General features: G+C 32.2%; 2 protein-coding genes across 7 annotated transcripts in view; both read right to left on the reverse strand.

Annotated features, from left to right (window-relative positions):
• Nucleotides 1-27,547, reverse strand: part of LOC107363570 (3',5'-cyclic-AMP phosphodiesterase 4C) — a 74,703-nt gene that overhangs the window by 13,772 nt on the left and 33,384 nt on the right. Inside the window, exon 1 of one of the 6 annotated variants that reach the window (XM_015930806.3) lies at nucleotides 17,379-18,231. The exons of 1 other annotated variant lie outside the window; for it this stretch is intronic. In XM_015930806.3, coding sequence (XP_015786292.1) covers nucleotides 17,379-17,701 — 323 coding nt within the window. In that variant the 5' untranslated portion in view covers nucleotides 17,702-18,231. Of the gene's footprint in view, nucleotides 1-482; nucleotides 2,319-17,378; nucleotides 18,232-27,547 lie in introns of those variants that run through there. 4 more of the 6 variants (XM_015930804.3, XM_015930805.3, XM_015930808.3 and 1 more) reach the window with 4 other exon arrangements.
• LOC107371732 (uncharacterized) lies at nucleotides 21,024-24,837 on the reverse strand. Its single transcript, XM_015939921.3, has 3 exons — nucleotides 24,547-24,837; nucleotides 23,734-24,007; nucleotides 21,024-23,623 (listed from the first exon to the last, which is right to left on the reverse strand). Exons 2-3 carry the CDS (start codon nucleotides 23,972-23,974, stop codon nucleotides 21,321-21,323), a joined length of 2,544 nt encoding a protein of 847 aa, XP_015795407.2. The 5' UTR covers nucleotides 23,975-24,007; nucleotides 24,547-24,837; the 3' UTR covers nucleotides 21,024-21,320.

Consider the following 27,547-nt stretch of genomic DNA (forward strand, 5'->3'; position numbering starts at 1 on the left):
TTGACAAAAGAAACCAATGGGAATAAATGATGTGAAATTGCTTTTGATTGCATTTTGAGGTTCAATCGTTTCAACTTGATCATCATTTAATAATCAATGGCCAGTAAATGGACAAAAATGAGGTGAAAGTTGTCTGCATGAATCGTGTCAATTTGGTCAACTTTACATTTCAATTTGGACACTTGGAAATTGCATATCAAACATAATTGGTTTAACCCAGTCCAGGTCAAAGATATTGTTTCAAGTCAAGTCAAAGTCAAAGCTCAAGAGATTTGACTGTAATCAGTTGAACATGAACAAAATTGATGATCAGGTTAATCATCATAATCATCGTTATAAACATCATAAACATTTGCCATCATCATAGAGTTACTAAATGTTTTTCAGTAAATGGAAGATTAAAAAAGAGCAAAAAAAGCTTAAAGTGAAAGTGAAGAGTGAAAATGGTTAATTGTAGTTAAAATCAATTAACCATAACCTACCGGGTTCAAGATGATTGATTGTTGGTGAGTGAATGATAATTTGTTGTGATATTACACAGACATGAGAATGGTAAGGAACCATTGTTGATGTTCATTGAAGAGAAATAGGAAGAGGAAAAGAATGGATAGAAATGGGAAAAAGGCAGAAAAAAAAGAAAATGGAAAAAAAGGAAAAATAAAAAACCAGGTAAAAAAAATAAATGATGATATTGATGAAGATGAGGAGAGGAGATTGATGTTGACAGAAGAAAGAAAATGAGTCGACAGGAAAATGAAAGGTAAAAATTGGAGACGAATTGTGAATGGAAAGAAAAGAGAGAGAGAAAAAGATGACAATTGATTACTATTTTTTGCTTAATTTATCTTTGGGTGTTACCTTGACGAGGATCGATTCCTCGTAAACCTTGAGGCTAACCTGATACCACCGATAGGTCTCAACTCTGAGGGATAAGATGATCGATGAACGTGATGATGATGAATTGGATGTGAGGTTGTCATTGCAATTGAAGCTGATTGAGATCGTGTTGTGGTTAAACGCTGACGACGCTGTTTACAGGCAAATGAACTTGCACTTGATTGGGCCATACCAATGGCTCCTGTTAAACCGGTTGTCGGTGAGTTGCTTGATGAATTGCTGTTTATACTGTTGGTACTGTTGCTGTGGACTGACTCGTTTGGACCCGAGTTGACACTTGAAGATGAAGATGAACGTGCATTGGATGTGACTGTTGGTGAACCTATTGGTCGTGTGGTTGTTATCACTGTTGACACTCCAGGTTGTTGGCTTGATGAGGTTAATGTTTTACCATTTGATGAGTTGGTCGATTCATGATCCGAATCGGCATCAAAATTTTTCATATTAAAAGGCAATTTAGCAGATTTAGATTTACGGTAAACTTTTGATTCCAATTTTGCCTGTAAGGATGGTGAATGATCAGAGGTTGACTCTGATTGTGAATCACTTGATTTGGAAAATATTGGTTTTTCAATGAAAAACGATTGGACCCAATAGAGAAACATGTGAATCAATATAAACATCTTTTAATCCAACCAATCCACTTGAGATTCCTCATAATGGTTCACTTTAATTCCTTTGCGAGTCTGCGATTTATAACAGATTATTGTTGCTATTATTTTCAGCCCTGTTTATGTTCACCAATAATAATCATCTTTACAACAACAAATGGTAATGTCAAGTGTTTGTTTACCTTTTTCCATCCTCATGGTGCAATGAATTTCTCGGTGAGATTACGTTTTGAAACAAGGTAAAAAATGATGGCAATAAGAGACATTGGCTAACAATTAGTAAAACCTTTTACTGTTTAACAAGTTTAATGAGACGAAATTTTGTCCATGAAAAATGACTGTAGACTTGGCTAGTTACAGACCCGAGTTGATGCAGACAAGGCAAAGGCCTTCCCATTGGAATCAACCTTTGCTTTTGGGTTATGACGAGCAAATGATTTGATTTTAAATTAAAATCTCACATCATTGCAACACTGTTAAGGCAGTTAATCTCACTTGATCGGGTCGTTGTATGGTCGACACATGGACTGACATGGATAGACTGAACAAAGAAATGAAAATCACAGTTTTAAGGTTAAATCAGTGGATTGCAGTTGAAATCATTTCGCAAATGTTTCCTTTTACTTCACTAATGAAACCCGTAACAAGATGAGACTCAATCTGATGATGATGATGATGATTATGATGATGGTACTGGTGATGAAGAGTAAAAAGAGAGTAGAATGAGGTAAACAGTAAAAGTCAATGGAAAAACCTTTTTTTCTTGGTTAAAGATTCTCTTCATGTGATTCATGTTTCTGTTATGAGTTTAACCAGTCAGATGGATAAGGAAAGAGAGAGAGATGAGAGTGACTTGCTCACTGAAACTTTCTCAATCTTTCTTCTCTTTCCATTTGGTGAGCTCTTACTCTTTGTAAGGCTCATTCCTCTCTTTCTCATTATGACTATCATGTTGTATAAGAAGCAGGTCGATAAAAAGAAAAAAAGAGTAAACTCTTTCGCTTCTCTTTCGACTTTCAATCATGATGAGAATGACGACAATGATGATAATGATGATGACGGTATATTGAACATGCGTCGAGTTAATTCATTTTCATGATGAAATTGTTGAAACTTTATTCGTCTCAAGATTTGTTCCTTTTCTATTCTCATATTATTCTGTCATTTTCCTTCCTTTTCATCAACATTTTGTCTTCTCTCTTTGCCTTCTCAGTTTAAATGTTTTGTTCACCTTTCAACTCTTTCCATTTACCTTTCATCACTTCGATCAGAAAATTGTTTCAAATCTTCTGTCATCATGTGATAATTAACCATGACGTTGAGCATATAATTATGAGAGAAAAACCTTGAAAACTGTAAACAGAGAAGAGAGAGAGAGAAAATAAAATTGAAGATGAAACTGATAATTTGACAGAGCAACAGCAAGAAAGTTTCAACAATAAATTGAACAAAATTCAAGTGATTTTGTAAGAAAAGATGAGAAAATGAAATTTGAAAAGGAAAAGAAATTTTTTTCAACTTTTCAAACGATTTTCCATCATCATCATGATTATCCAGGGTAAACTTGAGTCAAAATTGAACAACTTTGCAACAAAGCCATTGAGATAAAATTGACACAAAAAAGAAGAGAAAAAATTTCCACCAAAAAACTGGTTTTGACAGAAAGTCGACTTTGAAATTTGCAAACTTTCTTCAGTTCATGACATGGAAACTCACAAACAGATAAGCGCTTTTAAAATTCAAGGCGAAAACAAAAGTCTATTTTTCTTTTCAGCTCATCTTTTATTGAAAATGAACAAGAAAGGGAAGAGAACATTGAAAATTCGAAAGATTGAACAAAAACAATTTCGTGAAAAATAGAGTTGAAATGGAAACGTAAAAGGCGCAACTTGTTCAACTCTAAATGGTGAAATGCTGGTTTGCATGAGAAATGGATGATTATTGTAATGAGAATTGAAATGAAAACACATAAACATTAACATTTACTCCTGTTTTTCCTTCTAAATTTCAACTTATCTCACAGAGTTTTGTAATGGATTCCAATTGCTGGGAGTTTTTCACCTCCCAGTGAGTCTGTAATACCATCATGTTTAAAGAAGTAAAACAAAGAGAACAAAAAAGTGTTTTTCCAACTCAATTTTTTTCCCTTCCTCTATGTGCTTTGAATTTTATGCTTATTAAAAATAAATATCATGATAATACCATGATAATGTTATGAGTGAAAGTAAATGCTGAAAGAAGAAAAAAAGAAAATTTAGAATCTAGAATTTCTTGTTTACTCTGGAAATTCTTGTCATCAGACTTTTCACCATTACACAAGTAAATGAAGTTTAAAACGAATCAATTAATTGTCTTGTTTTCATAACAGAAAAAATTCAATTGAACATTATTCCAAGTCTTTCGAAGCTTAACGATTCAAACGATTTCAACATTTTATTGTCGCTTTTATTGTTGAACTTTCTGTTTATTGTTGAATGTAAAAGTATCATTTTCCAATTGAGTATTCAATTGAACTCAACCATTTGATATTAACATTTTTCTTTATTGTTATTCGGATCTTTTATCTGTTAGCTTCTTCTTTGTTCATCATATTTTTTCATGCTCTTAAGTCTCTTCTATTGATTGCGTTTCTTGAACACGGCATTATCACATTATTATGTTGTTGTTGTTTCGCCATTGTTGTTTGATATGCAAAATGAGGGAAAAGGATTTGCATTTGAAGAAGCACTGGATGAGTGGAAATGTGAGAAAAATGAAATTCTTAATGAAAATATGTACTTGATAGTGAGATTGGATGGAAACTCAATTCATGTCAAAGAATGTAAAGTTAATATAATATTATGCAAAGAAAAAAAAAGCTGAATAAAAGGATAATTAAATTTTCACAGTTGAATGGGAGAAAAGTGTAGAAGACAAAAAATGATCTTGAAAGGTCGACAATTGTTGGCATGCAAATTGAGTTGCTGGTGAATGATATTTGAATGAGTATGCAAAATTGTTTTCGTTGTAGATTAAAATCGAGAATAAAAAGGCCATTTGAAAGTAGTCTTGGGTTTATTATTAATTAGACGAAATGCAATTTCAATTAGACAATGGAATGAAATGAAAATGTTTTGATCATCAATTAAATGCTGATAGTGATTTACAAAGACATAACATTCTATACCTTTTGGTTTGGTCAAATAAATGAGTCTATGAAATGAAAAAGATTGTAAGTTTCATCAAGTCAAAAGAGTCGTTCTTGTCATAGAAGTTGTTTGAAGCATTAGGATTTAAAATGAATCCGATAACTAAAACAACTTTGCCTATTTCGAGGTACAGTAGTTTGAACCGATAATGAACTGAACTGTAACCATAGCGTAAGTTATGTCATGGAACAGAATGGCAAAATCTTGAAAGGAGATGAACTTGTTTGATTAATTAGCTGAAAATTTTCCATTATAAATGTGACGAAATTTCGAAACTAGTTTATCTTTGTTGATCACACTCTATCACACATCTTTCTCACTCCTTTTTCAAATTGAACTTGCCTTGACCTCAAAGGGGAAACATGATAAGATGACTTTTTCTGACCATCTAAAGGTCCAATGTCATTCTCTATGTTCCCTCACCAATCTGTATATAAATCATAGACCTGATCTAAATCACTTTGTATTGCAACTTTAAACTCTCCACTTCACTAGGTCTACCCTTGATGGAATCAGTCCAACAAGAGGGTCCAACTCAGGTGGCTCTTCAATAATCAGTTCCATTCTCGCCGATCCTTCCACTCCAGTCACAATAATGAAAGATGTTTAACTAACAGTTTATTGAATCATTGACTGCATCGATGAAAAACGACAAGGAATCTTGTCAAGCATTTCAACGCTGACTCTTTCAACGCAAATCATTGGTTAAAAGAGTTCAAAGTTGACTTATAAATCACAATTCAGAAGATTTCATCTTTAAAATTTGAGTTTGGCAAAGGTTTCAGAAATGGCAAAACCAGTCAATGTCAATTCGATTACAACTGTCTCGATCTAAATAGTGTCAACATGATTCCTTCCGATTCACTTTGAGCATCACTAGGAATTTTTGACTCTTTCATCGCAAATACGATTCGTATTTCTACTTGAATGTAAATCATTAAATTACTTTTGCATTATTATTGTGACAAACAAAAGTTTCGATAATCAATTTGATTCTCAAGTCGCAAGTTTCTCCAAACCAAAATTCATTTTCACCTTTACCCACTACTTTAAATACATCATGCAATGCTCATCATTGCATCAAATAAATGATGTCGCATGTTTCATCCAATTAAGACAACCTTTTACTTATTTTCATGATAACTTTTCCATGTTACATTTCATTGTTTTTTTCCATGATATTTACTTCACTTTCAAACCTTACCTTAAATGATATTCATTAATATTCACTTCAGGTTTACATAATTAATATTTAACTTTATTTACATTTTTCAAAAGTTTATCTTCATCATTCTGTCATTACAAGCGTCTAACAAGTTTCCAGGTAAAATGATTGTTTCTTATCAAAGTAAAGCTTATAAAGATGGAAATTTAAAGTGAGAAAAAATTCATGGAAAAATAGAATGATTCTAGACAATGGAACAGCAAGAATGAAAATGATGAGCAGAAGATGAAATTTTACTTCAACTGCGAAGAAAAGGTTTGAAATGAAGGTAACGAAATGAGGGAAACCTAAAGGATTTATCATTAATCTTTGCACAGTTAAAGATTTATCTGATTTGCTGACAAAATGTTGACTTTTAGTGGAAACTTTATTTTCCCTTTTCTATTGGGTAAACATTTAAATCAATGTCGAAATGTTGTTCATTTCAAAGTTGAAATATTTCTCCTTTTTGATTCTCATTTTGTTCAAGAATTTCTTTCTTCCTTTCCTTCTTTGTCAACCTTTCAACACTTTCTAATTCAATTGAATCTGAAAAAGAAATCAAATATCAAATATGTAAACGTCAGCATTTTTCATGAGTAAAAACTCTAACTAAGAGTAAACACTGACAATGAAGGTAAAATAAATCAATGATAAACTCGGTTTTGTTGGTTAAATCAAAATTCTGTGAATAGGTTTTGTCGCTGGTTTTCAGTTTCTTTTTCTCTCTCTCTCTCTTTTTCTTGTTACCTTTTCAACAGACTAAAACTAATTAACCAGAAATGAATGTTATCCAACGAAAAAATAATTTCGTTATTAATTCAATTCATTGGTTGGGAAGAACAACATCTTTCTTTTACCGTCAACTTTTATCCTCGAGATAATTATTTTTCATCACACTGATTACTGAGTATAAAAGGGAAAATCACTTTTTCCTCATTTCTGTACAACAAAAACTGTAATGAACCAAATTATGATCAACATTTTTCAAACCTTTTGATTGATTAATGATAAATGTCCATTTTAATCGGAAACTCAACTTGAATAGAAACGTTTATCAGGACCAAATCAACATTTAGGATCTGATCATTATCATGAAAACCGTGTGAACAGTTAGTGTCACTAAACGAGTAAGAAAACAATTGAATCAACTTTCTTCACATTGATACCAGATCAAGTTTTCAAAACGCAAAACGCAAAAAAGAACCAATGAAAGTTGCAATTGAAGTACGCAGCACCAACGAAAGTTGCTTAAGTGTCACCTTTTTACTGCATTATTAATCGTCAATAATCCCAATTTTCAGGAAGATTTCATCTTAGATTTAAGAGTTTCAACATGATTTTATCCAAAACTAAATCTTCCAACAAATTGCTTTCAGACCCAAATCAAGAATCCTTTACAAAAAAATATTTGCTCATCAGTCATGAAGAATTGCAAAAATATCACAATCTTGACAGTTTTGTTGCAACATTTTGGTCAATACACTAAGGCTGTCATTTAAACGATACAAGATGAACCATGAGTTGAACTTGGATACCTTTGAGAGTAGCAAGTCAACTCGAACTGATATAAAATTGAAATATTTATGAGAATCAATTCAATTTAGTTACAAACTAAGTGTAATGTTTCAAAGGAGAATCAATACGTTTTCCTAATAAAATTAACCAAACTCTCTTCAAACATTACTTTCCAATCTAAATTGTTGTTGCAAAAAACTTTTCCTCAAACCTTTTGATTATTGATAAAGCAAGTTGATTTTTAATGTAAAACTTATGCTTCAATTGTAAAGCGCTTAAAATGGATTCACACTTGATCAGCATAAAGACAATTTCCAGTTAAACTGGCAAATTGGTTAAACTGAATCAATCCCATCACTGAATAATTGAATAAAAAAATAGGTTAAATGGTAAACACATTTGCTAATCGTTTTACATTGAAAAGCTTTGTTAATCCAAACTTGAGCAAACAAAGTTGCTTTTCTCTCTTCAATTCAGATAATCCAGTCAACTTGATTCACATTTCAACTGCACAAGTTGAAGCATGATAACAAAGCTCATCATGGATCATGTAACAGCCAACAAAGACATGGAAAGTGATTGTCACAAGATTTATAATTGTACAATTACCGAGTTAATGAATGAGAAATGGTAAGAAAATGAGAACAAAAAAAACATTTTGTTCTTCATGTTTCAAGACGAATTTGATGGCAAAGAATTTCAATGAATAATTTTCATTCTCATTAAAAACAAGCCTGATGAAGCTACTTATCATTTCCATTCAGAATTGTCTCCAACCAAAAAGTGGAGAGAAGATGAGAAAAGGAAATCATTTTCAATTGCATTTTTCGATTCAAACAGTTTGATAACCAATCAAAAGAACAAAAAGAACTGAAATTTCATTTGTATTATCATTTTCCTGCTTCAGGCGAAATTCAATGAGAAAATTGGTTTTCACTTAATCCACAGAAAAAATCATTACAAGCAATGTTTCAAAACATCAGCAAAGGTCCAACTTGTTTCGATTCAGTTTCCTTCAAACATTTATTCCATTTGATTGAGTTTGCTGATAACGAACATTGAAATGAGAAAAGAATAAAAAAATTCTCTTTTCTCTTCCAACAATTTTATATCGAAATCATGATTAATAAAAGCGAACATTTTGGATAATATTTTATTCGAAACTGTCCAGTTTCTTCGAGCCTGACCAATTTGGAAATTGATTTTCATGCAAATTTCGTTGGATCTTTTGGTTACCTGAAATTGTAATCAAAGTTCAATTGATTCTAATTGTCTATTCGACTAAATCTTTTGATCTTTTGAAAGAAATTTTTTTCTCGCTTTAAAAAGTGAATTTTCCATTGGACAGAAAAGCTTCTTTATTTACTTTTCTGAGCAACTTTCGTATTCATTCAACTGAATTTTATTCCTGACTTTGCATTGGGTAAAACCAAATGAATGCACTTTGTTTGCATTAGAACATGAAAGTGAACAAAATTTAATTTCGAAGCAGTTTTTTGTTTCTTCATTTTGTGTAAATTGAACTTCAATTTACAAGTTTACATTTTTACTGTTGAATCCATTGAGCCATAACCAGGTGTGAGGAAGCACAAAAGTGCAAGAAAAGTTGAAATTTTTCATGAAAAATTTGGAATGAAATATCGAGATAATTGGAAAAATGTTTTTTTCATTATTTCTCATTTACCAAACCTTGAGTTAATGACAAGTAAATGATTGTAAATGTTGGAGCAAATGCAAAATTGGAATTACATGGAAAAAGAAAAATGACATTTCATGATGCAAATGAAACACTGGACTTCGATAGTTGGAACAATAAATCTGAGTAAATAACGAAAATGATATTGATGTTGATAAATTGATTGATGAAAGTTTCATTTGATGTGATAAAGTTGAACAGAAAGGGAATGCCTTTGGATAAAAAATGAAGAAGAAAAAAACTGATTCTCAGGTTATTCCAACTCAATAATAAAGTTATCATGAATTTTCACTCCCAGTGATTGTCAATACAATTCGCATTGAGCTTCATTGATCGGGAACCTTGTAAATAACCTTGAATCAAAGTCAAAATCATTCATCTTTTGAAAAGTCAAACAGAGAAAAGAAAAGTTTCAATTTTTTCTCAATTCCATTCATCTTTCTTCCTCTCTTCTTCCCTCCAAACAGGGAGTTAAAATTTGATAACTCAAAGCAAAATGTTTAGACAAACAGTTTCAATTGTTTATCAGTTTCTTGTTTCATTTCACAAAAAAAAAGAATTCACTTCTTTATCAACTCATGGTAAACTGACCAACGGGCATCTCTTCATGTTTGTCTTCTTTTTGATAACATTTATTCTTTCCTTCAAATTCTATACCATTTCTGATATTGTCCAATGGTCATTCATATTTCATCGAAAAAAAAGAAGACTGGGAATTGTAAACATCTTATTTCGACTTATAAATGTTTTAACTTGATATTGTTCAAGTGAATGGAAAGATTGTTTTCTTGTTTTTTCATGTTTTCATTTTTTCTATTCCTACTGGACTTTGAGATAATATTCAAATGCATCTTCATGATGGATGCAAGGTTGCTGTTTAATATAAGATTTCCGGTTGACTGAAAAGCATGGAATGAACATTTCGTGGAAAAAGAGATAAAATTGGAAAATAATGGATAACCATCATTCATCTTTCGGTGTAACCAAATGGAATCAATTTCGTCAGTAAATATTTTCATCACCAAAAAATCGAATTCATTGTTTTCAATTTATCAGTTTACTCAGCGAAATTGGATTCGAATCAAATATCGAGCTTCTTTAATACTTGCGAGTTCAACTTCAACAAGTTGATAATTATGATTGGAGTTTAAGTCAACAATGAAAGTAAATGGACAGAAAACTCAAACAACTCGAGCTTTGCATTTTGATTGGAAACTTTTTACCGCTTTAATTGGAAATTCAAGCAAATTCAATTAAAAAGCTTTCAAATTTGCATTTCTCGTTGCTTCCTTTCCACTTTATTCAACTGATTAACCTTTTCAGCAACTCATAACAATCAAAAATCGAAACTCAATTTATGCAAATGTTCAACTCTGCAAATGCTGTACTTCTTCAGAAAATCGTTTTCCGATAAACAACTTTTCTTCTGAAAAAATTGCTTTCAAATGAAAAATAGATTTCGATCAAAATTAATGTCATTAAATTCAGTTTCATGTTGAAGATTATTTACAAATTGAAACAAAAAGTAAATACGAAAATGGATGAAAATGAATTTGCCTTTAAGGTTACATTTTCATGTAAAAATCGTTATTGACAAGTTTTTGATTAAGTTAATGACAAATCCAAATGCATTTTCAATGAAATCATATTTGATTGAAATTGCAAAATTGATTAACTTTTCCTCGCTCCAACAACTTTTCACTTTTAATTTGCCAAAAAAAATATGTTTGAACATATTGAATGTAATGAAAACTGTACTGGAAATGATTACACTTGGAAAAGGTTAAGAATATGCTTTTAATGTTGATATAAATTAAAAGCAAATGTTGACTTTGCCTCAAGCTCAACTCTGAACTTGTTCACACAATGATGAAGTTGATTAAATTTGGAAAATTTGTTTTTACCATTTCTCCATTTGCTTTTTCAGCCAACAATAACATGCTTTCAAAGTGTTAATTTGAAGGAAAAAGATTGAAAGCTAAAACATTAATGGTCGTTTTACCCTGAAAAAGTATCCAATCAATATCAACTTTGCAACAATATTTTCAATAGTTTATCAATAATGAACTTTATTCAAGTTTGGCAATGAAAAATGTTTTCATTTTGTTTTCTTTTTTGCTTTTCTTTCTCTTTTCATTGAAATGCTTTAATTTAGTTTCATCTTTTATTCTGATCTGTTTTCGAGTTTTGTTCGTTTTTCTGGTTAAACATTGTACATAGCATTGGATTCAGTGATGATAATTGAATGAAATGAAATAATAACGATTATAATAATGATGAAAATAATAATGGTAAAGTGGGAAAAGGCAAAGGGAAAAGTAAAGAATTGGTTTAGTTGCTGTTTGAGCTATAAAACTTGAATTAGCGTCGCGTGATTCTGTCCCATTTCATATACTTTCGTCTGCTGGGAATGATAATGTTTTATCGAGATAAAGTGATAAAATTGAGGGAAAGACAGTAAAAATGTAATAAACGAAAGAGAAGAAGGAAAAACAGAGAAATTCCAAGGAAAACATAATAATATCAAATAAAATCTTTTCTTCATCACATTCAGTCAACAAACATTTGCTTTAATTTTGTCCATTCAATTGCAGTTGTTTTCGTTTCTCCATTTTTCTCATCATTATTAAGGAATAAAGAATAAAAAATCTCAGCCTTTTTCAATCATGAAAAGATAAATGAATAGAAATTTTCTATTGAAAAAACCAACAATTAGTTCAAAGAAAGCTGAATGAAAAATTGATCTTCGATTACGGAAAATCTTTTCGATTGATTTTGTCAAAAAGGATTTCTGAAACATTCAATCGAAAAAAATCGAATCGATAGAAAATTTTTTTTAATTTTCATTCTGAATTTCTAAGCAACAATTGAGCAGAAAATTTTGCAAATATTCACATGAACTGAAATTTTCTAGTGAAAAGTTAAAAATCAAAAGAATGACTTCAGGTCGGAATTCGAAAGGAAAACTTGGAAATCGAATAGAAAAAGTTTTGGTTTTAGAAAATCTTCGAAAATCGATTTTGAATCGACAAAAATAGCAATTTTCGAATTTTGGAAATTCAATTCTAAAAGAAAAGAAAAATTTTATCAATTTTCTATTGAATTTCGAATGAAGAATTGATCAGAAAATGTTGCATTCACATGGTGCCACCTATTGAGAATGTTAACAGTCTAATTGAACTGAGCAACTGACTGATGAATTTGCAAGTTGAATCTGATTTTTCAACTTTACCTTGTTAGCTCAAAATATTAGAGTTGGTTGATTACTGGTAATCAGGTTGGCGAGTGTTTTTTGAAAACATTTTGTTGCATTTTGAGCTTGAAAAGGCCACCATTCACATAAACCAATAATGATAATGGTAATGATGATTAAAGTTGAGTGTCAACGTTGACGGAATAACATTTTTCTTCATCTTCTGGTTGCCTCATTTTTCCTAGCCTTGTTAATGTTAACGTTTCAACTTGATGAACCATTTCTCTGTACAGGTTATACTTATTAGTCTCATGGGTAACAGGGAAAAGTCTCTTTTCTTTCTTGCTCTTCTTTCGTTTCACTTCATGTTAAAGTGCTGGGTAATTGTAAAGGGATAAAGTTGTCTCATCATTACAGTCACCATTATCATACATGATCATCTTCATAGACGATCATAATCATCAAAAGTAAATTACTTTCAAGTAAACTGCTCTAAAAGGTAGTCAATATTGTTTATCAATAATAACCAGTCATTAACTGAACCAAATTCACTCGTTTTTAATGAGCCAAAGAGTCATTTAATGCACTATAAGGACAGTCCATTGAATAGGAATTTTGACCCTAGGAATAAACTCAGAGCTTCGAGTTTGAACATTTTTGCAAATCGAGAAAAAAGTAAATTTTGATTTTTCAGTGTCGAGTGAATTTTCCAAACTGGATTTTCGAAAAGCAAAACATATTCCAAACTCTCGTACAAAACTTTGATTCTGAAGCTGCAAGTCGTTTTGCGCATATTTTTAGTTCCAATGAAAAGACGATTAAAACTGAGATAAATGTTTTAAAGGTAAATCGAATTTCCTTCTGCATCCAACTTTTATTAATTTTTTATTGGAGAATGGCGCATCGAATTTATTCATAGTTCGACTACTTCATGACTTGAATGTGAATATTTGAAATGATATTTGCTTTCAAATTCTAGACTTTTTCTTGTTTTTTTCTCAAATTTGATTTACTATTTCGTTTCGAGTTTTCGTGTTTTTCATTTTCATATTTTCTTGCGACAGTAAAAGATTAATTGATGAGCTTTCATGAACTGGAAGATGAATGTGAATGTTGATTTGCATCAATCATAATAAATTGATGAATATCACGAGTCAATTTTTCAATGTTTTTTTCAAGCAGAATCCATTAAAATTGTTTAATGTTGATCATTGCTTTGCGTATCGATTTGACCCGAATGCTGGTTCTACAAGTAAAAGTGATAAATGATTGTTTTGCTTAATTTGTTTACTATTAAAGTAGAAACTAAATAATCTCATTCTAACGGAGAATGAAAAGTTCATGTTTAAACTGTGATTGATGCTCTATTCATGTCGACTTAAGAAATGAATTTTTTCCTCAACAAATTGACATTCTTTACATGAGTTGACTCAGCTAATTATGAGCACAAGGTGAGTAGGTTGAAGATAATTTAATGATGAGATTATCATGAAAAGTGAAACTTTTTGTTGAAACTTGTAGACTTGAAACTAGATTTTCATTTTTCAACTTTTCACGAGAAAAATTGAAATCCCTTGAAACTGTCTGGAAATTTGGTACAAAAATGAATTCCAATTTTTCTGTTTTTTCTCTTTCAATCAATAAACCCTTTTAACCCTGGAAAAGCTAATGGAAGCCTGTTCAATTGAACAAAATGGCGAAAAAATTTAAAGAAAATTATTGATTGAAAAATGAAAGTTTTATTGGACAAAAGTATCTGAAAAGGGTTCGATTCGATTTGAAAATATTTGGATCATTTTTCGTTAAAGGAAAGAGTTCTGAGAAACTGAATTTTCTCCACACAAACTTATAACAGTTTCATTTCCATTGGAATATTGATTACAGAATTTGGCTGTTTGCTATGAATCAGATAATAAGGAGAGAAATGTTTACATTTAATAGCCTTTCTCTTTCCATGTAAATATTGTTATACTTTATTTGGATCAACATTTCTTTGCTCAATGTAATGAAAAAAAGGTGAATCAATAAGTGTGATGAGAAATGCTGATAAGAGCTTTTATTTGCTGATATTTTTCCCTCCCAAGGATCACTATTTGCTCTCTCAGTGTTGGACAAGTGTATTCCTATCATCTTCAGAACGCAGGATAACCAAGAAAATGATAATTTTCTTGTGACGAGGAAACTATGAGGCAACTTATTCTGGATGAATCAAGATTCATGGTTAGATAATTATTATTAACTTCATCATTATTGGTGATATTATTCACTGTGCATATTAATCAAGTGGTAGGTTATTGGGTGTGTTAGTCAAATGATTGGGTGTCTTTAGGTCAACAGGATAAAATGACTTTTATTGAACATTAGATAAGTTTCTTTTGAATCTCAAAGTTTTTCCCATTTCTGGACATTTATTTATTTCATTTTAATGTTTTTTTATAAAAATTGTTATTTTTTGCTATTCAAAATTAATAAGGAATTGAAAGTTTCAAGTTGATGTATTCAAAGTAGAAGTGAAAAAGTGAGAAAAAATGAAAATTGCAAATGTTTTGGTGGAACAAATTGGCTGTTGCAATGCAATGATGGAATTGTCTGTTTTATTAATGAGCTTGAATGGTAGAGTTGAGTAGCACTTTGTTTCAATTGATTTTCACTTTTACTTTGAAATATTCATTCTAATATTAATAATTTATCAACCTTTTGTTCTGCTTGCAGCGCCATCTATTAACTGGTATCATAAGTAGGTTTGGAAAAGTGATTTTTCGATTGTTAAGAGTATCGATTTTTCAACCGATTCTGGGTAAATAATCGATTTTTTCGATTCCCAAAATTTGGTCAATGGACTTTTATATGAAGCAAATGTCGCAAATTAGAAAACATTGCGTAAAAATATCGATTAGTTCGGTACTTGTCGATACATTTTTAGAATCGATTGTATCGATTTTCACATACAGTTTCAATCTACACTCATTCATTAAAGTTGATTGACATGTTGGTCATTAAGAGATTTGTGTTTTGCTTCAACTTTAATTTCTTAAATTAAAATTTCATTAATGATACAATGATATCAATCAAGTTAATTTATTTTACAGATTCTTTTTCATTTCATCGGCAAACTCATCAACAGTCAATTTATCGATAGTTCAAGATTTATCTTGCTTCGATTTTGTGAGAAACTATCAATTGTTAAATGTCATTTTCAACTGTCGTTACCAATGAAGCAGAGTTAACTAATGTTATGATTTAGTTTTTGTAGCAACATTTAATAACATGACGTTGTATCATGATCCATCTCTGAAATTATTGCAACTGTCGTCCAATCCCTCTTCCCATTGAACATTGACAGATGAAAATCAGGCAAAATGATTGAGTTGAAATCTCAGTTGACTTTCCTGAACATTTAAGTAAAACAATCAAACCCTGGTGTAACCTATTTTGATCTAATCTCATCTAAATCTAACCTAAATCTGAGACTTGATAAAATGAGATGCATGTGAATCTAAACATTTGAATACATTCAATAACAATATGTAAATACAAAAAGATGAAGGATACTTGTGAGTTGCTTCAAGCCGTGGGTCAACCCATGAAACTCAACCCAGAGTCAAGTTGAAATGTCAACAACATTTGATCTTCATTGAGAGTTTATTAATAAGATTACTTGCTTTCCTCATTTCACTTGTAATAATATTTACGCATTGAGTCTAACCTGACAAATATTATTATTTAATCAAATTAATCAAATTTCATTTCACCAAATAAACAATGTCAAGAACCAGGTTAACCCAAAAAAACTGAGCACGCAATTTAAAGTTCAATTGAACTCGAGTTAGACTAGACTAGTCAATGTAAAGGGAGAAAATTAAACGAACAGAAAAAATTTAAATAAAATAATTAGTTGAAAGTGAAACATTGAAAGTGAATAAATGAATGGAAATGAGGAAAGCTCATGAGATATGAAGTTGGTCTCAATTTGCTGAGTAAAGATGACGTAAATTTTGAAGTGAAAAGAGTCAATGAAATTGCAGAAAACGGTAGAAAAGTCATTGGAAAGAAAAATTTCTATTCATTTCAATCTATTCTTGATGAAGGTTTTGCAGAGAGAAAAAAAGTTGCCTGATAATTGAACACTTGTCAATGTGCAAATGGACGTTAAAACGTAAACTGGACAAGCAAATATTTGGCAAATGCATTAATGGTCAATGCTAATGCTCTGTTGGTTTGACTTGGATTGACTTTTGCAATGATAAATCGTCTTTTGGTTTGATTGCGTTTCAATGAGAAGCAGTTAAGAAACAATATTTGCATTTGCTGTTGACTAGCAATTGACTTTTTTCTTGCTCTCTCTTTCTGTACATTTATCATGAGATGAATTTTGATGATTGGAGGGAAGTAAAGGAAAAAGAAAAGAATCTGAGCGAGAAATGTTTCCTTAATGATATTTTGTCTCATCAATGGCAACATTTCCATGTATTTACTTATCTCTGCTTTTGACCCTTTCACGAGTTTACTTTGCAATCGATAATTTATCATTAGAGTTGACAAAAAAAATATAATTATAAGGTTGTTCAAGACAAGCTGGTTGCATGACAAGAAGAGTCAAGAAAGTTTGCACTCTTTTTTCATTGATTAGTTGAGTGAAAAGGTGTTTAGTCAGTTCATTTAACTACTTTTCCAGGTATGAATAATGATTGTTGAACATTTGGTTTGACCAAGAGTTTAATTCAAATTGAAGTTGATAGTAGGCTGAGCAAAAATTAATGTCACTTTCAATGGGTTTGACTCAAAGTTTAATGTTAATCATTGGGTTATTTTGCATTATTATTGGTTCAACTAGAGATAAGCTCTTTTGATACTTGGTATCAAACATAACGGAACCTAACCTAACTCGACTCAGAGTTTAACTGATTAGTAAAGCTGATAAAAGGTTTAATCATCAGTTTATTGTTGTAAGCTTTTTCAATTTCAACTTGTGACAATGACTTTGATGATTAAAGTTGATCCTTTATACCTTTGAAATTGACACTTTTTGTTACTCAGTCTTAGAGTTTTTTTCGCGCTAAGATTAACTTACTCAGTCAATTCTAGATGAAGTTTACGTCGGGAAGTGTCCAAAGGTGATAAGAGTTTGGATGTTTCACGGCGTGAGATGATGGATGAAGTGTTTGTTGCCGTTGAAAAAGAAATGCTTCGCTTAAAAGATTTACGAATTTTGGCTTCTGAAGTTGATATTTTACGTTGGGATGAGGAAACATTGATGCTTGTCGGTGAGTGTGATGGGTAACATAGTTCATTAAACGAGCTGCCCAAGACATTAGTGTTTGATTCATCATCTTGTTCCATCTCTTCATTCTCATCAATCCAAGCATCCATTTTACGAGGAGACCAACTGGTCATGATGAAGCAAATTGTAGTCACAAGTTGGGATCAAGCAAAAAACAAATGGGGCAAAGAGAGTTACACAAAAAACACGAATAAATCAATCAACTTTGATTGACAGTGGATCTGTATGACAGCATTATGCAAAGTGATTAAAACATCATCTTGAGCTTTTGACTTTTGATAATTATGGTTAGTTTGAAAGTAAACACACAAAACTTAAAACAAATTGTTATCGAATACTTTTTGTTTTGAATGAAAATTGTTCAACAAAATAAATAACAACGATGATGAGTATCAATACATTTGCAAGGTAAATAATGATATTGATGATTAAATGTTTAAAATGAAAACAAGATCAACATTGATGTTCAATTGGAAAGAAGCAAATGGCAAAGTAAAATGTAAACACTAAAGTTGAAGAAAAGTGAACAACGTTGGTTTCGTTGTGACGAACAACAAAAAGAAATATTTTTTGTCTTTTTTTCTTCTATTCTCTCTGTTCTCACTCATGTAACTTTACTGTTCCAAATGGTGATGATAATGATGATGGAGAAACTCAATCAAGGGTAAACTATCCCAAGTTACTTTGAGTCTCACTCGAAAAGAGAGGAAGAAGAAGAAAGAAGAAAAAGAAGAGAAGAAGAGAGTAAATTAGGATAATAATAATGTGCGTGTGTTACAAAAATAGGGACACATTTTGTTCTCCCTTTTATTCTGTCTACCAAATTGAGAGACAGAAGAAAAAGGTAAATAGAAATTTGGTCGACAGAGAAAATGGAAGCAAGAAAAATGTCGACACAAGAGAGTAACATTGGCAGGCATTTTCATGGAATGAGTTATGCAAAAATGCATAACAATAACATTGTTTTCCCTTTAGTTGGTTCTCATTTCTGGTCAGTTGGGTTCGTTCATGTTTACCATTGAAACAATGGATAATGAAATGAAATTGAAAATTGATTGATTGACAATCGAATAAATCATTTCTTTTTAGGATAAAAAATTGATTTTCTTATTCATGATATTCTTAGCTTCATCGAGTCAAACTAATCTCTTGGGTGAAACTTGATTTTCCTAGTAAAAACTAAAACTCTATCGATCTTTTCTCAATGACGAATCTTCGGCTTAGCGAAATTTGGTTCCAACTTTCGTTGAGATTTTCGTTGGAAAATTTCAAATCGAAATTCATTGGAAATTCATTTTAAATTCGTCGCCACTTTGATCAACTTGTCGTAATGATATTGTTTGCAAATTCACTTGGACTCAATCCAATCATAAAATTACTGAATAGGAAGTGAGTAAAATGGAAATGCCCATGTTTCATGGATTAAGCTCTTCTCTTTTGTTTCCACTTTTTTTCAGATTATTTTTTCTTCTCAAAACTTTTCACTTTGTTCATGTGATAATCGCCATTGTTTACTTGCAACATTGTTTTCCAGTGCAACTGTTATCAAACGAAAACAAAAAAAATTTCTTTTTTTCTCAACTCATTATTCTGTTGATATCAGTGAACATTACTGATAATCGTTATGTTCTTGACAAGGACAAATTCTTTTGCATTAATCATTTTCATGAATAACATTTATCACAATTTACATCATGCACCATCTCGAACTTTACACTTTCAAGTTTTTTTCTTCTCGTTTCGCCTTTCGATTATCATGGTGTGAGAGTGATGATGCCAAGAAAACAATTGCAAGTTGAAAGAAAAATTGGTTCATATTGAAATGATATCATGGTTCTGTTCAAACTCTACTTTGTTTACCTCGAAACTCCATTAAACTCTTTGGTTTCACTTTTCTTTTTTTTGTGGTAAAAAATGTTCGACTCAACATTTTGCCTTCATTTACATGAATTAGAGTAAACAGTTGTATTACATGATGAACATGGTAAAGAGAAATGTTTTTCCTCTTTTCTTTTTCTCTCTGTACAAACTTGCCAGATTGATTCTGATGAAATTGAGAAATTAAATTTCATGGAAAAGGAAAAAATTGAAAGGCAAACATTTCATGAAATGCATGAGAAAAGAACCTTTTTTGATTTTTCCTTTTCCATTCAACTTAATGATTCTGGTTTCAATTTCAATTTCATTCAATTTGTAAGTTTACTTAAAAATTTTGGGAACATTTTTTGCGCTTTTCAACCTTTAAATACATCTTTTTTGGCAACATTTTTTGTTGCTTATTTCAACCGGAATCTCAAATTAATGAACTCGTCGTCATTTCAACCAATCAGACTCGATCAATGTTTCAACTCAAAAATTTGACTTTTATCGCGTATTTACTCTCAGAATTTATTCGTGTTTTCGTTATTCGAATTGAAATGTGATTAAAAGATTGGGAATTTGGTTTCAATCAATGTTACAACTTGTTCAATTGAACTGTTTGCATTCCTTGGCAAAGTAACCTTGTCATGTTTAATCATGTTTTATCCCTTTACATGGGTTTGATGTATTGGATAATAACGGAAACAGATTGTTCATTCAGATTGTCTCGAGAAAACGAAGATATTCTGTGAAAATCTTTCAAACTTTTCTTCAAATCATGGATCAATAACTATTCATTTTAGACAAGAAAGTTACTTTGTAACTTTCAAAAGTTGTTTTATTTTTATCGTTAAATTTTAAAGTCAAATCACGGCGTGCGAATAAATTATTGAATATACTTTCAATTTTTCCATTTATGCTTGATTCGATAACAGTTCAATTTGAAGTTGAATGTACATCTGAACTTTTCAGTTACTTTGTGCCTTTCAAGCTGCCATCTATCAATAGTAATTCAAGTTGTTAGCTGTATTATACTTCGAATGATGATCGAGTTACAGAAAATGAATTTTTTGGTCGAACACAACTTTTCTTGAATTTTGCTTCTCAAGTGTACGTTACGTTGACTAGACCACTAACTTATTGACTATCTTTATTTGTCTTTTTTATGTTAATCGATCTTTACAAATGTTTTTCGCAATTTCCGTATTTTTAACCGAAAAGGGAAAATTGTCTTTTCAGGTTAATTTCGTGATTTTTTTTTCTTTGAAATTTTCAATCTCAAATTTCATGAAAACAATCTTTAAATGATAAAAGTGTAAAAAGTTCAGTGTAAAAGTGCGCAAATAGTTTTCAATGTAAGTGGAGGTGTTTGTGGATAAATTAGCTTCTGTTTCGCTCGCTTAGTCGAAATGAAGTCATGAAGAAAATGAATTGTTGAAACAGAAACAATGAAATGCGCAATGATTTGAATGAGGAAAAATTTGGCAAAGAAAATCATTGTTTGTGATAATTTTTGAAAATGAATCATTACTCAGTGGAATTTTCAGTGGAAAAAAAATGTTTGCAGTTTAAAAGTGAAAGACAAAAAGTTTGCATTTTCGTGTTTAGACATATTTCATCAGTAAAACAATCAACTATTTACAGTGAAAGAGTGAAATTTTCACTCCAACATTTTGATCGTTACATAAAGCTGTTCAACTTTTCCCTTTCAACCGAAAAATTCTGTCAATAAATTGGTTGAGTATTCGAGTGGTTATTAGTTTTGCTTTTGCTGGTCAATCAAGTTTGAGGGGGAAAAACAGCCGCGACAACGATAATTAAATTGTAAGAGAAAGAATCGAAAAAAATGGAGAAAACTTGATGAAACTTTGTTCAGCCTAAAAGTTTAAAAAATATAATTGCTAGAGTAATATTGATGAGGATAACCGCAATGATGATCTGCTGTCGACTTAACCATTCTTTAAACTGTGGATCTACAAAGTAGAGCAAAGGATTGTGGGTTAATCTTTCGGCTCTTTCCGCTTCTTGACGTCGTTGTTCCCGGGTTGCATGGGACAGAACTGAAACTTCTTCCCTGCTCATAACTGGTTCTTTAATGGGTTTAGAGGAAATTGACTGAAGTGAGGGTTTCCTTTTGAGTGGGCCACTTTTAGTGCCACCAGAATCATTTGGTTTACTGGCGTGTGAGGCACCAGTTGAGGCTGGAAGTCGATACAATGAAGCTGTTCTTAAGGGTGTTTTTGTTGAGCTACTTGACTCGGACGACATATCAATCGGTGTAGGCAGTGCAAGTCCAGCATCACTCGAGTTGTCCGTTTCACGGCCTGAATCAATGGATGAACTGGTTCCATAAATTTTATTCAAATCACTTGAACCCAAATTTTGTGATCTATTAATATTTAAGCGACTAAAGGAAGGTGGTTCGAAAGACGGAGGTTTGCTAACTTTACCGTAGCGAGAAACTAGTTTTTGATATTGGTCTAGATGGTCGGCCGAAGAGTCGTCATTATTGGCTTGATATTGTTGGTTTTGATGATGAATAAATGCATGTTGATGGCTACTTTGAGAAGGCATTTGTTGAGAGTGTAAGCTTGAGCTGGCACCTGATGGAGCCAGTGAATGAGGTAAGCGATTCGATTGGTTCTGCTGCTCTTGTTGATGACTTTGATCGAACGTTCGATTGGATTGACTTGTGAAAGAAGAATTTCTTGTATTCTCATTAAGTTGGGAATTAGATCCAGAACGGAAGGAACCTCGACGACCACCGAAAGGTTCATTAACGTCTAGATACTGTTTAGAACCAGTTAGACTAGAAGCTGTCTGAGAGGGTGAAGGTGAAGGTGAATGGAAACGTTGAGGTCGAGAGGCACCTCGACGTATGGAGGAAAAGTTAGAGAGTCGACCTCGCAAGGGTACATCAGGTGAGTGCATGTTTTTAATGGCATCGGAGCCACCACATTGTTTAGCAATGCTATAACCCAAAGCGGAATCGGTTCGTGACTGAGCAGCAACTTGCTCTGATTGATCAGCCTTACTACGGGCCGTGGTTGTCCTGCTTATGGCAATGTCTGCCTTTTGAAGGGCAATCTGTTGAGCTTGACGAGCTGCACCAACAGCCGACTCTATCCTATCCCTGAGTTTAGAGGAACGTAAAACAAATAAGTGCTTCTTCTTGGCGTTGGTCACCAAACAATTGTTTTTATATTTTCCCTCTTCACGGGTTCCATCACGGAAAAAGGTTACTCCATAACCGTACTTTTTATTATTGTACCATTCACCTTCATACCGAAGTCCGTCCGATCTTTCACAAATTCCAAATCCACAGCGTTTATCATTCTTCCATTCACCCATGTAAGTTTCGGTTGTTGATGGGTCAGAGATTTCTGCCTCTTGGGCGAGGAACGAGTTGTTTGAAACTGTGTCTGGATCAATTGGATCACGAGATGAATGGTACAAATGTTTACTTGCAATGGGTGCTGAGGAAGCTGAGTCAATTGAAGAGGCAACTGATGATGAAGTTGATCTAGCTGAACGCATATCAATGTCACCTGTTGACTTTTGCTTCTTTAAACGAAATCCTTTTAAAAAGCCAGTCTTTTGTGCTGCTGGTGGTGACGTTTTATCACCCAATGAACTATGACGTCGTCTCAAGGTTGATGTTGGTTGACTTTTAGCGACAAGAACAAAGCCACCTCTCATGGTTGCATCACGTTTCACTGGATCATAAACTGACTCAGTTTCACTTTCCGTGTCGAGTGATTGAATCGACAAGCTGTTTGAGTTTTTCATTAAAACGTCTTTAGTAACACTACAATGGCCATAAGGAGCCGAATGACGCACTCCATAACCATGGCGCATACCACGAAGCCATTGTCCTTGATAAGTTCCACTGTCGGCATAAGTTTCAGAACCATAACCATCATGCAATCCATTGGCCCAGGTTCCCTCATATTTGGCACAAGAAACGGCTGAACCTCTAACACCATAACGACCCTTGTAACCCTGAGTCCATTCACCTTTGTAAATCCATTTACCACGAAACTCAACACCTAATCCATGCCGTTTACCATTAGACCATTGACCTTCATAAATGGCTCCACTTGGCCACTTATAGACGCCACAAACTTCAAATCCATAACTAAATGAGCCACTGTATTCACCTTGGCCTTTGGGTCCTAAATGAAAGTAAAGTATCGACAAAAATTAGAATCGGTGGAAACTCGACAACTTTGGAATCGAAGAAATAAGCAGAAAAGAAATCTGTTGCAATGAATAATCTATTTACCTGTACATACTCCATGGCCGTGTGCTTTTCCATCCTGCCAGCCACCAACATAGATTCCACCGTCGTCAAAGTCAAACCTTCCTCCGGCTGCTGATGTTGATGTTGGTTGAGGTGATGATGAAGGACTGGCTGATGGAGCTGGACTCGACTGAGCCTGAGACGGTTGACTATCTCGTTGAGGGAAATACTGTTGATCTATTGTTTGCTGGATTTGCTGATAAGTGATTGGTTCTTTCTTCATACTTCATTGTTTCACTTCCAACTCAATTCATAACTATAACGAAAATGAAATGATAGAGTAAAAGCCAAGAAAAAAAAGAAGAGAGAGAGAGAAAGAAGAAAAACAGGCAACGAGAAAATAAAATTCAGAGATGTTCATGAAGACTGATTGAGAGTAAAAGTTCTAAAGTTAGAAACAAGACACTGAAAAAGGGTCTAATTTTAGATGAAAATGAGCACACTTTGAATATCATCGCTTTTACTGAGGAATATGTTTTCTTGACCTAAATACCTTTCACACTGGTTCACAATTTACAGTTTCATTATGGTTTTGCCCTCATTTCATCACTCGAATGTTTATCTACCAAAACTGAACTCAAATAATTGATTTATACTGCGATGAAATCCTTTCCATGATACAAAAGCTTGCATCGACATGAGAAACTTTTAGTTCTTGTTGAGAAAATGAATTATCTTTTCGATTTCTTTCTTTCCCTTTGTCATTTCATTTCATTGGCATGAAGAGCTCATTACTGATTAAGCATTCGGAATTGAACAGAAAAATCGATGTCAACTACAAAACAATACTTTTACCTTTGTTTTGAATGAAAATTGTTCAACAAAATAAATAACAACGATGATGAGTATCAATACATTTGCAAGGTAAATAATGATATTGATGATTAAATGTTTAAAATGAAAACAAGATCAAACATTGATGTTCAATTGGAAAGAAGCAAATGGGAAATAAAAATGTAAACACAAAAGTTGAAGAAAAGTGAACAACGTTGGTTTCGTTGTGACGAACAACAAAAAGAAATATTTTTTGTCTTTTTTTCTTCTATTCTCTCTGTTCTCACTCATGTAACTTTACTGTTCCAAATGGTGATGATAATGATGATGGAGAAACTCAATCAAGGGTAAACTATCCCAAGTTACTTTGAGTCTCACTCGAAAAGAGAGGAAGAAGAAGAAAGAAGAAAAAGAAGAGAAGAAGAGAGTAAATTAGGATAATAATAATGTGCGTGTGTTACAAAAATAGGGACACATTTTGTTCTCCCTTTTATTCTGTCTACCAAATTGAGAGACAGAAGAAAAAGGTAAATAGAAATTTGGTCGACAGAGAAGATGGAAGCAAGAAAAATGTCGACACAAGAGAGTAACATTGGCAGGCATTTTCATGAATAAACAGGAAATTCGAGTCAACACTCCGCTTGATCGTTCATATTCATCCGATTAGTTTATTTCAAAATAACTTTCTTTACTCCTTTTCACGGAGCTTCTTTGTGAATTTGATCCAGTTAATCACACGACAATGGCCTTCGATTTTTATTGTAAATCAAGAATCGAATGAAAAGATCGAATAATATTCACTTCATTAGACGATTCGTGCATCAGCATCTTGTGGATTAAAATAAAAGCTAATGTTGAATTGAAAGACACCAGATGGCAATGGAAAGAACATGGAAAGTTGAAAAACAAAGTCGTTTATCATTCCATAGAAAGTGTTATAATCTCACTAAAATTTGAAGATAATTCACTAAAATAACCATCAACTTTGTTCCGAGTCTGTGCGCCTCATATTTCAACATTGATAACTTGCCGGATTCAATCCAAAGGATTCCCAAGATTGAGTCAAGAATTGTGAATATACCAATTTTATCTTCTTTTCTACTCTCAAGATGACGCCACTGTGTGCATAAATCAAACACTAAATTACACAGATTTAAATAAAGATTGATTTATTACCAATGGATATGACACATGAGTATTCATGAAAGCTAACAATGACCTCCGACCACTCATTGTCTAGATGTCTGCAAAAGTCACATCCAACGCTACGGTTACATTCATTGATGCATCAAATAATAAAGGTCATCGAATTGTCCTTGCCCTTGATCTTCGTCATAGTTTCATCTTGAATTTCATTTCAACCAATTTTCCAAAATTTTCAACATTTTCTAATGAAATGAAAACTTATAAGTTAAACTTGTAATTTAATTTTGATTAAAAGTTGGTGAGATTTTGAAAAATGATGAGACAAAGTTAGACGGTAAACAAATAATGTAATAATGAGATTCATCTTTAAACGATTTAGTGTGCTAAATTGCATACAAATGAATAATAAATCTTTAGTGGTTTACCCAGACAAGAACAGATGAACACAAGTTTACACAATGAACATGTTAACCATGTTAATGAGATAAACAGTTCAAGTCGACTGATTAAATGATGGATGAATTGTCGACTTGAAGGTTAAATGTCGCTTAAAAAGGATGGAGAACAAGAAAAGATGAAAATGAAAACAACCAAAAAACACGAAAAGCAACATTTCAAGTTTGATAATCGAACACAAAAAATTGGATCGATAATGAATGAATTGATCAAGTCAAAGTATGATGATGAGAGAAGACATGAGAAAAGAAAGGCGACAAAGACTGAGTTAAGACCAACATTGTCAAGTTGTTGTCTAGTTTATCCGGTGAGATTAATTCTGAAAAGAAAAGGAAAGAATCACAGGGAAAGAGAAGAAGAAGAAAAATCGCGAAAAGAATGGAAAAATAATGATAATGGTAAACCAAAATGAAGAGCGAATAAAGATGAAAGAATTGCAATTTTCTTCCAATCTTATGGCGAATCGAGGCAAGTATGAAAATGACAGAAATTGGAATAAAGATGAAGCAAAGTTGTGGGTAAAAAGATGAGCAACCCTGAAAAGAATGGCAATCATTTGTATTCTAATGATTTCAACCGATTTTCTTGTTGGCCAAATTAGATGAATAAATTTGGATTGTTCAATGAACATAATGACTGGCATTACAAGTGGTCATGATAATCAAGAAAATGATAGTTCAATATGCTTTAAAGGTTTGACCCTTGTAAAAAGCCTGAGAACGAGATAAATCTCTTTGCAATTGTTAATACAATTTCATGTACAAACTCGACATGAAATGATATTGTTGAATTTGGTAAACAATTGCCATGAGAATTGGTAATGATAACTTTTTCTCTTTTTATCTTTTTCTCCATGTTTCCATGTAACTTTCTCTCAACTGAGAATTTGCTTTTTCTACTCTTCTTTTGCGGACAAAATTTTTCTCCACTTTTCTCCATTTTAGTACTTTTGCCCTTCTTTTGTATGCTAATATTTGTTTCCATCTTCTTTTCACCACTTTTTTTTCACTTCGCTCACCAAACTCTTTTTTTTAGCTCAGTAAATAGATTGTTTCATCATTCAGTTTGCTTTTGTTTCATTTCATTCAACTTCAAGTTGTAAACTTTTACTCTACTTATTCAGTTTGCTTTTGCCTTTTTTTGCTATCAAAACCTGCTATTTTGACAGATGCAAACAAAATATTACATTATTATGCATTAAACAATAAAAATGATGAGCTTTGGAAGGGAAAAATTTAAAAAAAAACTTTTCATCATTGAATTCAAAACTTTTTTGCACAATATTCTGGGTTCACATTTTTTAGAAAAAATTCAGTCGATATTTCCTTTGTCTAAAATCTTATCTCATTCTGCTTTTAATGTCTTTTATCCACTTTATTTACACTCGGATTCACTATTGATTTCCTATTCAATTACAAAT

Source organism: Tetranychus urticae, chromosome 2 (assembly GCF_039701765.1).
Source record: "Tetranychus urticae isolate SD_2017Ah chromosome 2, NJAU_TeUrti_SD_1.0, whole genome shotgun sequence".
In the NCBI taxonomy this organism is placed as follows: domain Eukaryota; kingdom Metazoa; phylum Arthropoda; class Arachnida; order Trombidiformes; family Tetranychidae; genus Tetranychus; species Tetranychus urticae.